The sequence below is a fragment of the Tyto alba genome, unplaced genomic scaffold (assembly GCF_018691265.1).
Source record: "Tyto alba isolate M040663 unplaced genomic scaffold, T.alba_DEE_v4.0 Super-Scaffold_21, whole genome shotgun sequence".
NCBI lineage: Eukaryota > Metazoa > Chordata > Aves > Strigiformes > Tytonidae > Tyto > Tyto alba.
This window is the reverse complement of record NW_024881295.1, coordinates 12,095,072-12,107,443: the sequence shown is the minus strand read 5'-3', so window position 1 is coordinate 12,107,443 and position 12,372 is coordinate 12,095,072. Positions and strand designations below refer to the sequence as shown.

The 12,372-nt window shown below is 38.1% G+C and overlaps 1 protein-coding gene across 1 annotated transcript in view; it reads right to left on the bottom strand.

The window, feature by feature from the left end:
- Window positions 1-12,372, bottom strand: part of SLCO1A2 (solute carrier organic anion transporter family member 1A2) — a 49,675-nt gene that overhangs the window by 10,660 nt on the left and 26,643 nt on the right. Inside the window, exons 3-6 of the mRNA XM_009963881.3 lie at window positions 6,260-6,358; window positions 5,002-5,143; window positions 3,071-3,203; window positions 2,033-2,139 (exon numbers count right to left, since the gene is read on the bottom strand). Coding sequence (XP_009962183.2) covers window positions 2,033-2,139; window positions 3,071-3,203; window positions 5,002-5,143; window positions 6,260-6,319 — 442 coding nt within the window. The 5' untranslated portion in view covers window positions 6,320-6,358. The remainder of the gene's footprint in view (window positions 1-2,032; window positions 2,140-3,070; window positions 3,204-5,001; window positions 5,144-6,259; window positions 6,359-12,372) is intronic.

Below are 12,372 nucleotides of genomic sequence, written 5' to 3'. Positions count from 1 at the left end.
TCTCTATCCAGAAATTTCATCTATCTTGATACTATCGGGTTTGATATTCAATTTCAGATATGGGTCAACTTAAGGACAATGCAAATTCTGATTTGGAAAATAATATATAAGTTTCTACCATAATTGGTGCATCTCATCAAATGTTACAGAAAAGTTTTCCACCTCCATCACTCCTTTGCAACTCAAAGTCAGTGTTTCCCCAGGCCAGCACCCACTGGAACATAGCCTGCAAACTGCCTGTCTGGGCACAGCTCTGAAGAAGTCTCTGACTCACTGTGGCCTTTATACAACTCTCGATCAAAAATCAAGATCCATAACAATATATCTGACCATCCAGCTCTCATTTATTCACATTTGTCCTCCTACATAACCTAGCAGAATAATAGTTTGTCCCACATCAGGACAGTTGTATCAGGAACTATATGACCTTTAGTACTCTTTTTCTCTCCCTGAACTTTGATTTCTTCATCCCATACAGTCTGCTTCAGATTCCACTGTTCTCTATGATCCACTTTGTCATGCTGAGACTTCTCAGTGCCAATTCGTTAACAAATAAAAACCAGCTTTGTTAGCAGCAACTAATGACTTTCTAAATGAAAGCATTACTGTCCAGAGATCAAGCCTGGATATTCTGTATCAAGGTCAGATTGCTGACAGCAAACACGGGTGAAGAAACCCACACGCAGATGTGGTCAAATGCAAACCAGTTTTTGCATCACACAGGAGGCAGACTCTTATGTATGAACATCACAGTTTTACTTGTCCATAAAATAATAGGGAAACAATCACCTTGCCTAAGTATAGTCATAGGTTTGAGGACCTATGGGTTCTAATGTATATACTGAATGGCTACATAATTTAGAAGAAAATGCTTTACCTATCTATACCTTAATTTGTGCATTTATAAAATGAAGAAAAAAAGTATCTGAAATCTTCAAATGAAAGATTAATAGCAAATGCTATTAAGTATATACTTTTCTCAAATTTTCCTTGTGAAGGTAGAAAAATTAATGCCTTAAGTGACACGCAGTCCTGGAAAGCTGGGAAGCTACATCTGTTACTAAACAGAGACACAGAAAACTACAGCACAACACCACTAAGGTTTGATGCCACTGTGTCCATACAACAGTAGAGCAGTGTGATTCAGCTTTAGCACACATTGGTGGAACACCATCACAAAATATAATAATTAGCTGTGGGGTTCATCTCACCTAACTTTTGCCATACATCAATCATCTAAGTTTCCAACAGTCAGTGGGCACATCCAGGAGGTAATCTGACCCACCCTAAAGTAAAGAGCGTGAATGTCCTTACAGCAAGGGACACACAGTAGTCTCCTTTGACCAGTTATCAAGGGAGCCCAAAGAGATGGTTCAGACTAAATGCTTCCTTCTGAGGTAGCTAAAGACTCAGGAGATTAACCCCATCCTCAGTGTGAGGATTTTATGTGTAATCATTTAATAGTTGCCTCTGAGCCTTTTGACTTGACAGTAATTAATTTTTATACATATTGCTAGTGCACATACATGTTTCAGTCTCCCAGAGAAGTTCTAGTCTAGTTTAAATTATTTTCTCTTTTCTCTAAAAGGAAATGAGATCTAGATTTTTCCTCTATCTCTATTTCTTATTCTTTTATTTCTTGTATGGTACAATGAAAAAGCATCCTGTTGTCTTTTTCCCATTGTCCAAATATATTTCCCACCTCCTCACAGTATCATTGTATTTCAAGTCAAAAAGAGGAACATTTGTGAGAACAACCTGGTGTTATATTTCCCCAAAATTGATTGACAGGGATATTAACCTAGCTGTTTGGGTACTATGAAAGCTGCATGAAAAAAAGCTACAGCTCTGGAGTCACAGACTAAAGAAACAAAAAGGCTAGGAAATTTTCCGACCTCTACTTTTTATGCCTGCTGAAAGTACTGCTCAAAATCAGGACCCTGAAATAATTGCTAACAAAAATCAATTCCTATTTACTTAAACACTATCAAAATTGAGGAAAAAGTATTAGTAGACATAGGAAGAGTCATACCTGTTGATGGTTCCTCTGTAGGTAAAGAGAACAGGCTTTGATTATCAAAGCACAGGGGCACGACTGAAAAATTCTCCCATTGTGATATACTGCTTTCAATATGATACCTGTTTGAGTCAAAGGATAGAATGTATAGGTTGAGAAGAAATACATCAGAATCTCCTCATAAATCTGTACTTCAGTAATGAAGCTACCTATAAAAAGAATGTGTAGCTCTAGGAAGAAGGAAACCCACATTAAAAGTTAACTGAGCCTCAGTAACAAATCAGGCTAGGAACAAAGGAACAGTAGAAGGGAATCAACACAGTGTTTTACCCAGACTATTATCAAGCCTCTAACATAATCTTCTAACAGATGCTTCGGGAGGAGAGGATTTGATGGAACACCCTAATGGAATCCCTTGTATCATTTTCTTTCCTACTCTTCTTACATTCTAATCCAATTTACACCCTAAGCAGAGGGTGCCACCAAGGCTGTCAGAGCCATACCACATTGGACATAACAAGATTAGAGGATCTTTTTTCCTGAGAAGATATTTCACTGATTAAAATATAGACAGGCCTAAATGATTATTTTGTTAAGCCAAGCAAAAATAATGAAAAAGTTGTTAAAGAATCATTACGGTCTGTAAAGGCCTTTCCAACACCGCAATCAGGTATGATCTGTCATCCAGGCCCCAGACCAAAGACTTTTTTAAAAGTCCTCTTGTATTGCCCATCCAAGCAGGTAAGAGCTAGTAGTGTAATGTGACAGTGTCAAAGGCCACTGTTCCTTCAGTCTCCACACAAGAGGTAGCATAAGGATGAAGGCAAGGGCAAGTGAAGGTGCCCAGCAGAGGGGTGACTCTCCTCGGAAAGTGATGACTGACTTTTGAAGCCATCTCAGATGCAAAACAAAACAAGTTGTTCTACAATTATCATATCATACACATGCTCAGCAATGTCTCTCTCAATAAACGATACTATTTCAGTGGGAGAAGTTATGGATTAAGGCAACTAAGCATCACAGAAGCTGCCGTGAGCTAAGCAAAATACTTACCTTCCAAACAGGAAATGAGGAAGTGAAATCAAAAGACATCCAAATGACAGAATTGTGCAGCCCAAAGCAATTATTCTGGGTCTGTGAAGCTTTGCTCCAAAGTAACTCACAAATGCTATCAGCAGCAAGTTGCCTGCAAAAAGAACCTGCTTCATATCTACAAACCATGGCATCCTTACATCTTTTAAAGTGCAATGTAAATCTGAGTCTACTTTGTTAGCTCAACATTTATTACTTCTCTTGTCTTGTAAAAACTGTAGTTAGACAGGGAACTGCCGACACGATGCAGTAATTCCCTCCTATCTGTGATCTTTTTCTGGAAGAGAATAATAGCTGGTTTAGGAAGTTACTCTCCTAGGATATTTGCAATGTGGGGGGAAAATACAGAAGTATATATCCAAGTGGTTTTGTACCGAAAATAATAAACACAAGATGATACATAGAAAAAGGGAATAAAAACTTGATATTAATTTCAGTAATAGTTTGAGAGGAATTAAAAAATGCAGATTTTTGTACCTAGTACCATTTAAAAATACAATTGTGCTAAAAATCTTCATTCTCTTCTCCACTTTCACTTCAGAATCAGTTAATTTTCTCTACTCTTCATTTATCACTATTCAACTAATGGAAGGATCAAGATTCATGTTATGAATCAGGCCCCATAAAAATAGTAATTTAGTAATCGTACACCTACTAACTTTGTGATCTTTTTGTCAAAAGAACAAAACTATGTCTCTGCATGATGAGCATCATGCTCTGAGAGAAGGTAACATCTTTTTAAATGTATGTTTTCTAGACAGACTGTTGAACCAGTGGCTTGAATAACGCTTAAAGATGTACACTTACATGATTGTAATAAGTTACTTATGTCTGCCACATACACTGACTCTTAGTCATTTCAAATATTACTATGATTATTCACAGTTATTTTACACCCTTGGAGATAAGAATACCATAACTTGCTATAGAAAAGTACATATAAAAGGATGATTTATTTAAAATAATAAGCCTTTTACATACCATTTCATTAATCTTGGCCATTTCATATTTCTTAAAGTCTCCTCCTTATCCAAAGCAAGAATATATTCTGGGTATTCCTTCTCTATCATAACTCTCAGCTGCCCCATCAGACTGCTTTGCAGGCAGCAGCACAGTGTTCCAACACTTTCTTCTTGCACATGCAGATATAGGAGATGAGGAAAAGGGGGAGAAGGAGCCTTGTCTCCTCTCCCCATCAGTGTATATGAGCCTGTGCAGACCATTTCCTCAGCTGAGCCAGAGATAATAAAGATTCATGGTGTGACTTTAGGTGTATAAAACACACCCTCTGAGGATCACTACTTCAATGGGTTTGAAGCTCTCAAGCCTTTTGTTTGGCTTTTTTGGCAATGACAAGACATAAGCTTGTCACTGGGAAACAAAACTCACTGATAGGCAAGGAAAACATCACTAGAAGTAGAACTGGAAACTTTCTTTACAGTTGCACAGGTAGAACACCTTGAAATACTATTGAATTTGAGTAAAGAGACAATCCACTCCAGCCAACTTTGAGGTCACTGGTTAAAAGAACTGTAAAATGCTAAATAGGACCTTAAATTCAAACAAAGTTTATAAAATCCTTCTGTTTTGTTCAGAAAGATTCAATACAAAGCTCATAAACTAGTTCTACTTTGTTAGTGGATCTGTAGTATCTTATGATAGTACAGAAATTAGTTGAACCAGTTTTTAATTCTAAACTTCCTCATTTAAGTCTTCCTGTTAGTTTCCAAGATACTAAATGTGTAAGTACCAGCTGAAACATTAGGATAGAGTTGGTCACTATTGTCACATACAGTAATCAAGAGATTGCTATGGACATCAGAGTCACTAATACATACTAAGCCAACTTATTATATTTTCAAATAATAAGAAATATTAAAATGAGTGATTACCAATTTCAAAGCTTCCATTAATGATCCCCACTAAAGAAGCTGGAATATTAAATTGTTTCTCTATCTGTGTGTACATGCTGTTCATGTAAGCACCAGACATTGTTTTACCAACAAATGCAAGTGATAGTGCCAGCAGAAATACCTAGGAATGAAAGAGAAGAATGCATAAGGAATTCAAAATTATATATTTAGGAATATTCCATGGTTATTTTCCCCACCAAAGAAGTGCTTCCAGGTAAAACAAGTGAACAGTTCTGTTCCACTGATATATGTGTAAATCCCTCATTGTCCACAGAGTTATGGCTTCAGTAACAATAACAAACCAAACAAACAAACAAAAAGATTTTGCTCTTCACCTGCTGCCACTGACCAAGTCTATCTTCAGAAACCTTAAGCCCCATTTCCCCAGCCAAAACAGGCGCAGCCTCTCCCACCGTGTGTCTGCTGCAAGATTGCCATCTGCAGGACTGAGTAACGTCTGCAGCCAGACCAGGATGCAAAGACCTTCGCACCCTTTGCTCAGCTGAATGACAAATTACTTGCAGAACTAAGATCTTTTCTTTTGATCGAGTTACTTGATCGAGTATCTGCTCACCCATCTCAGTAGAGGTCATGAGCCAAGAACAAGTCAGTTGAAACAGAAGGACTAAATAGTGTGTTCTTTTTACATGAATCTAGTAGCAATTGACAGTAAAAAAATAAGTATGAAATATGCAGTAATATTCAAATCCTTTGAACTACATGGTTCTTAATAAACAGTATTCATAAAACGAAATCAGTAGTATTTTTAAATACATCTGCTTCAAATGCTAAACAGTATAATGTATTTGGGCTTTGAATTACTATTAAAAACAAACTATTTTACAACCTCTCATGGCACTTCTTGACAACTTGAATAGTCTAGGTACATCAACAGCCAATTTTACTGCTACGTCACAGTCAGTAAACCTCATTTAAGAGGTTTAAGAAGGCATGGTAAACATGTCAGACCAAGGGGATTACACAAATTCAGAGGCAGAGCTTCAAAGGAGCAATCAGCCATACCTCCAACACATCACAGACTGTAAAGTTCAGGGACATAAAAAACAACACATGATTGCTTACAAACTTGTTTGACCTTCTTTAAGGCATTAAGAATAAGGAAAAAAAACTGAATTTATTCATTCATTTAGTCTAGACTGTAGCTTCTACCAAACCACTGTAAGTGTAAGCAATTACAGTTGTGTGTTCACACAAAATTGCTGAAATATTTCTGTACCTTCAGCTTGGAAATGCAGCAGAATTTGCCCCCTGCACATGGCTTCTCAGCTTCTTTCATGATGCCCTTTTTAATTGATCCCGACGTCTGTTTTTGAGTCTGTCCAATGATCCCATTATAGTGTCAAAAAAGACAAAAGAAAAAAAAAAAAAGAAACATTTTTGTCCCATGTTTGCAAAAAAAAACAGATTCCTTCTAAGATATTTGAGCGTCTTCACTAAATAATTGCAAACTGGATTCTAACAAAAGCTACAAGCCTATGTACTTCATTCTAATCAAGAAAATTTTACATGTGGATGTCAACAATGTAACAGCTAGCTATTTCTCTTCAGATACTGAATGCTGTCAGCAGCATACAAGCAGTAAGCAAAGAACAGAGAAAAGAGACATTTTCAGGGCAAGCTGGTTTGTCTGTAATACAACTCTTCAATCCTCTTCACAAGCATTTGGTACTGATCACAGTGGGAGACAGGACTATCAAGACCTATATGTTTGACTGACATATACCTGTCTCCATTGTCTTTATTTACTATGCCTTTCCTTGCTAGCCATAAGAAGGGCATTTAGTTCTGCTCTGCCTGTTCTGTTGGGACATTCCCTCTTCCACTGGCACAAATGTAAATTTTAAAATTTTAATTGAAACTGTATTTGAGACTAATCTCTCTGCATTAAATTAGGAGAAAAAATAAAACCAAAACCACCAGCCCAACATAAGTTCTAAAAGGAAATAAACCAGATTCCATTCTGCTTCCCCTCCCAAGATTTGCAAAAACATCCCTCTTTATTTGACTGCTCACTTTTAGTCATCTCCATCTCGACTTGATGGTTAGAACTTCTGATAGTGTTAAGCCACCTGCTTTCTTGCACATCTTACATATTTCCCAAAAATGTGTTCAAAGAAGGAACAATATATTCCAGGGACATGGAATATATTTACCTGTAAAAGTCCCTACACATCTGAGAGTTAGCACAATGAGTTAAACTGGGTAAAGACCAGTTTAAAGATTTATCTCTAAGGACTGCGACGAAGTCTTCATTAAATCAAGTTATTCAATACAGTTCCCTCTTCTTGATGGGGTAAACTGAAGAAATACAGGGCAAGTTAGAGCCCTACCTTACAGTCGGAATGGATATAGGTTAATTTCTTCTTTTTCGTCTTGGATACACTTTCCAAGTGTGGTCTTGCAGCACCTGCTCTTCTCTATGTTTCCCACTTCATGGAGCCCTGGCTGGGAAGCAAGCTGTCCTTGACAAGCCCACCAATAGGACTGAATTGCCTTTCACATTCTTCAACCCAACACCCTCTCAGTCAATGTCTTCAAATGCTAATTTCTGCAACAATGTTAATCCTCTCAAATGTGTTTCTTAACTAACTTGATACCTAACAAATTCATGGATATTAATTCCTTCTACAGCCACCTTCTCATTTTCAGTCTCTAAAAGTGTAATGCGTTATTATAGCATTCCTGGGAATAGCTACTTTACAGTTAAGTGTAGGTGGTCGGCAACTCACACAATTAACTAGGATATAGAAATAGTTCGAGTTTCTGCTTTGCTTAAAAATGCTTACACAAACTGTGTTCAATCACAGTACTAAACTCTGCTTATACAACTTTTCACTTTCTTCGTAATTTGGCATATCTCAGGGAATAATTTATGCCTTATCTTAGTACCACTCTATTCAGACTAGCCCACCATCAGTGCCAACAAGTGAAAAAGTGAGCAACAGAACAAAGACTGTGGTCCCCTATGGCTGTGCTCTTCTGCTCCTAGGAGCTGGCAATGGGATTCTGCCCCTTACTACACCAATCCCTGCATTTCACTAACATATACAGGGAACATCATCTGGCTAATTACAGGTTTTCTCTTCCAGTGCTAAAAGAAAACAGTCAGCATCATCTTGGGGCATCAGAAACAGCACACTGCCCATCATACAATTACAGATGACAAAATGGCAATTTTTGCCTTTATTTATTACTACCTTCCCTCAAAGCATAAATTATAGTAGAAAAAAAATGCATTTCAATCCATTTTTTACTGGGATGATTATTAAGATTATTAACTGAATAACAAAATAGACAGAATTATTATTTCTAGCTATGTTCCTGAGGACGCTTTCCCTAGCTTTAAAATATTTTTGTGGTCACACTTGATCAAATGGAACTGAAACCAACACAGACTAACAGCCTAGATTATCAGAGAGATGTAGGTGCATAACTCAGATCAGGTGCATTTGCACCACATTTAAATTCAGGTCAGAACTCAGACTACCATTTCTGTGCCTAAAGATGAGCGAATAGTGTTCCCACTCCCTTCTCCCATCTCCCAGCTCTCCATTGTACATTCCTGTTGCTTACCTTACTTCCACTGTGGGCTCTCCAGACTCTTGCGAACCTCTTTAACTCATTAAACAGGCAGAAATTTAATGCAGGAAAAAGATTGCCTTCCAAGCAGTGAGCAGATAATGGCCCACAGAATGGTTTAACAAGTGTCAGACACACATAAGCAAAAGAACAGGAAAGTGGAGACAAGAACATGAGAAGAGAGGAGAAAGCAGATTAGGAAAGGATGGAGAGTGAAACCTGCCCATCTGAGCACCAGTGATATGTTATGTCACCTCAAATATTTGTGGAACTCTGATCTCAAGCCCAAACCTAAGCTGAGAAGGCCAGCCCTGAACACAGCTGACCTTCTAGGATCAGCACATTTGTAAAGAAAATATCTCCTTCAGTGAACATCAATCAGTATCTCTTCAGTCAACAGCGAGAGCCAGCTTATGCTACTAGGATAGTCACATTGTGACTAAGTTTTGTAACAAACCACTTGAGGAATTTGCACAGGTCAGGTGAGACTATATATTTATGCAAAAGTTTGCCCTCAGGTTCTGATTGACCTACCAGCTATCATGTAAACACCTGCACTTGAATCCTACTCCTAAACCTGCGATGTCCACTGAAATTTCAGGGAAGAGGTCAGTAAAATCCCTCCTGACAGTATCTCACTCCTTCCACTTCTGCACTGAGTTAGGAACATATTTATGGCAGGCTAAGAACTTAGTTAGCGGTAACACTGCAGCTGCTTTTTCCAGACATTTCCACTACTGGACTAAATTTCCACAGGCAACCAGAAAGACAGACAAGCAATCAGAAGACACCCACTTTACATAGTGCACAAAGAACTACAGTTTTAGTACAGGCTACAACTACAAAGAAGGTGCATGAAATACAGCATCTGACACAACCTAGACTGAACAAGGCTGGCTTAAAAAAAAAGCAGATACATCCTGTATGGATCAAAGCAGGCTTATTCAGTGTAGCTGACAACAGCAGGCAGGCTAGCATTGAAAGACATGAGTTTGGACCAATTTGTCCTACATAAACCCATAAATACATTCTATAGTTTTAAACCACATCTCACCTTAGCTAACCAATAAAAGGGAGAACAAAAGAACACAAATATCTAGATTTAAATGTCTACGAAACAACATTCTGCAAGTTGTCTTGCCTGAGTCCCAATGGGACATGCTATTTTCAATATAAAATGCATTTTCATTTGGCTGAGCTTAGTCATACGGATAAAATGATAAGTCCTTGTTTTGTTTACAAACAGGATTAAAAATCACATGAGGTAACCAAGCAGAGGGCAATTACAGCATCAGAATTTTTAACTAATTTTTTTTTCCAGTTGCAAGAAGGATTTTGAAACTTTACTAGGCACAGTTCAAACTGTTGCTCAAATGCAATTACACTAATGTTAGACTGAGACAAAGGAAAATATTCTCAGGGCAAAACAGTTAGGTACTTACAGTTTTGAAAAGGTTTTCAGAAGAAATGACTGATATTGTACACTTAAACTTTGACTTTTATTCTAAATTGTTAAAAATTAACCCTAGTATACTTACTGCAGAATTTGCGTTTTTGCCAGGTGGTTTCAGTTGTGCATTTTAGAATACTCACTCAGATGTGAAAGACATGGGCTGAGTTAGAAAAAAATTAAGCCCATCTCTTTCTCTTCTCTGCCAAAAAAGGCCAAGAGCTACAGCTGTGTCAGATCCCTGACCATGAAGTCCTGACACTCCTGTCCACTGAAAACATCCAAAAAGCATTCACAAGCAAGAAAGGAGCTTTAAGAGTGCACATAACTGTAGATTTACAGGCTAGATGGTGTCCTAGTAAAGGGTGGCACAAGGTCAGAATGGAAGAAGGGAGTGAGTTTGTGTTTCTCATATCTTGAGGGGGTGTTTAAGCCCCAAGTCAGTAGATAGAAAGCAGCACAGCCATAGTCATTGGCCTCTTACGGTTGTCTTGGAATGATTGGAAGAAAGTGTAGCCCTTCCCAGTTGGTATAAAGCACTTGGAGGCTCAACTGTGGGGCAGAACTGGGTCTGAACCAAAAGTGGAGAAAATTACCTCAGCCCATGAAGCAGAGAGGCATAATATCACTCTTCTCAGCATCCCCAGCTGATGGACTTCAGTGTTTTCTTCTCAGTGTAACAGCCTTTCTGGATCTACTTTCAAAGTATATAAGTTTGACTACTTACTATATAACTGGAGTGTTGTAAATTCTAGAAAGGGGCAAAGATCCTAATAATTAGGCACTTCGACATTCACTAGGAGCACACTTTCCTTTGGGACTCTTGCTGAATGATGATGGTTCACCATGAAAAAGTGAAAGATAAAAAAGCCATCCATATTCACATAGCTACTGTGGTTGTCCTACAGGCTGGATGCTGCTAGTTACTAATTACTAGATGTTACAAAATCAGAGAATAGTTTGACTAAGCATAAATAGTTCTAGCTGATGTGACAAGAAGAGATCATGTAACTTTGATCAAATTGGGTAGAAATCACATCTAAGAATCTCTAGATCCACCTTCAAGTACTAATGCTGAAGCAGGTTTCATCTGTGACCTTAAATCTTTTGTTGACACTTGTGTTTGTCTCCCTCACAAAAATAACTACTAATGCACATGTGAAGCCTAAATGCAAGGTCTAGAAAGTGTGGTGAGGGTGGGATTGGGATTAATGAAAACCTGGCTTTGAGCACAGGCTCCAGGGCAGCATTTCTCAGCTTTCTGAGGGAGCACCCAGCCTTCCTGAAACACCTCCCGGGATTACCGAATACCCTGTATAGTAATGCTGCTGCAAGGGGGAAATAACACACCAGCAAGATACTTGGCATTTTTGTTACACAGTATGTTTTTGTCTCGGAAATTTACAACTCTACTGTTATACCGAAAAACATTTTGTAGATCCTCTGCTGACACCTTACAGACCACTGGGGGCTGAGGATCCTGGCCTACTCAGTGCTGCACCAGAGCATGAGGTAGTCTTTTCTGCTGTTATTTCTTATAATAAAAATTCACAATTGTAGATTTATGAGATCATATCTTCTCAATCCTCACACACTAGAAAATTTATCAAGTAAAAATCTATTAACATGTTTCCAATATGTGAAAAGCTTCATTCTCCCTCAGAAAATATGCATTTCATAAAAACTATAGTCCTGTTTTCTGTTCTCACTTCATTAAGGTGTCCAAATCACATCTGATGGCTGTCTGTACTGGGATTTTGCTTATACTGTTTAACCAGAAATAGAAATTCTGTTTGCATCTTTGATTTCCTTTAACTAAAATCTGAGGTAAAGTCTTATGTCCCACTGAGATATTTTGAAGGTTTTCTTGCATTTTATGTTTTCTCCACTTACCCATTGCCACTTTTGGAAAATTAAAAAAACCCCTGACTAAATAAGAAGAAAATATAAAATCAGTGGTCTGAGTTCTGCCACATACTGCTTTGCATTCACAGAAGACTGTACAATGAAAAAGCAATGGTGAACAGAGGCAGAAAATGACTGAGTATAAAGCTGCCTTAGCTCCATGTGGCCATCCTTTTTTTCCTTTAAAAATCAGCTAAAAGGTGATGAGGGAAGAGGATACTGCCCATCAAACCGGCAGTTGTTCAACTGTGTATGTCAACAGCAAAGCAGCATTCATTCAGGTGTCAAGTGACTTCTCTCATGTACCTATACCAGGAGCAACAACCCTCTGTGTATGACTAAGGCTTGTTCTATATAGGAGAGAAGTCTCAGTGTCATTAGAGAATTACCCTTGA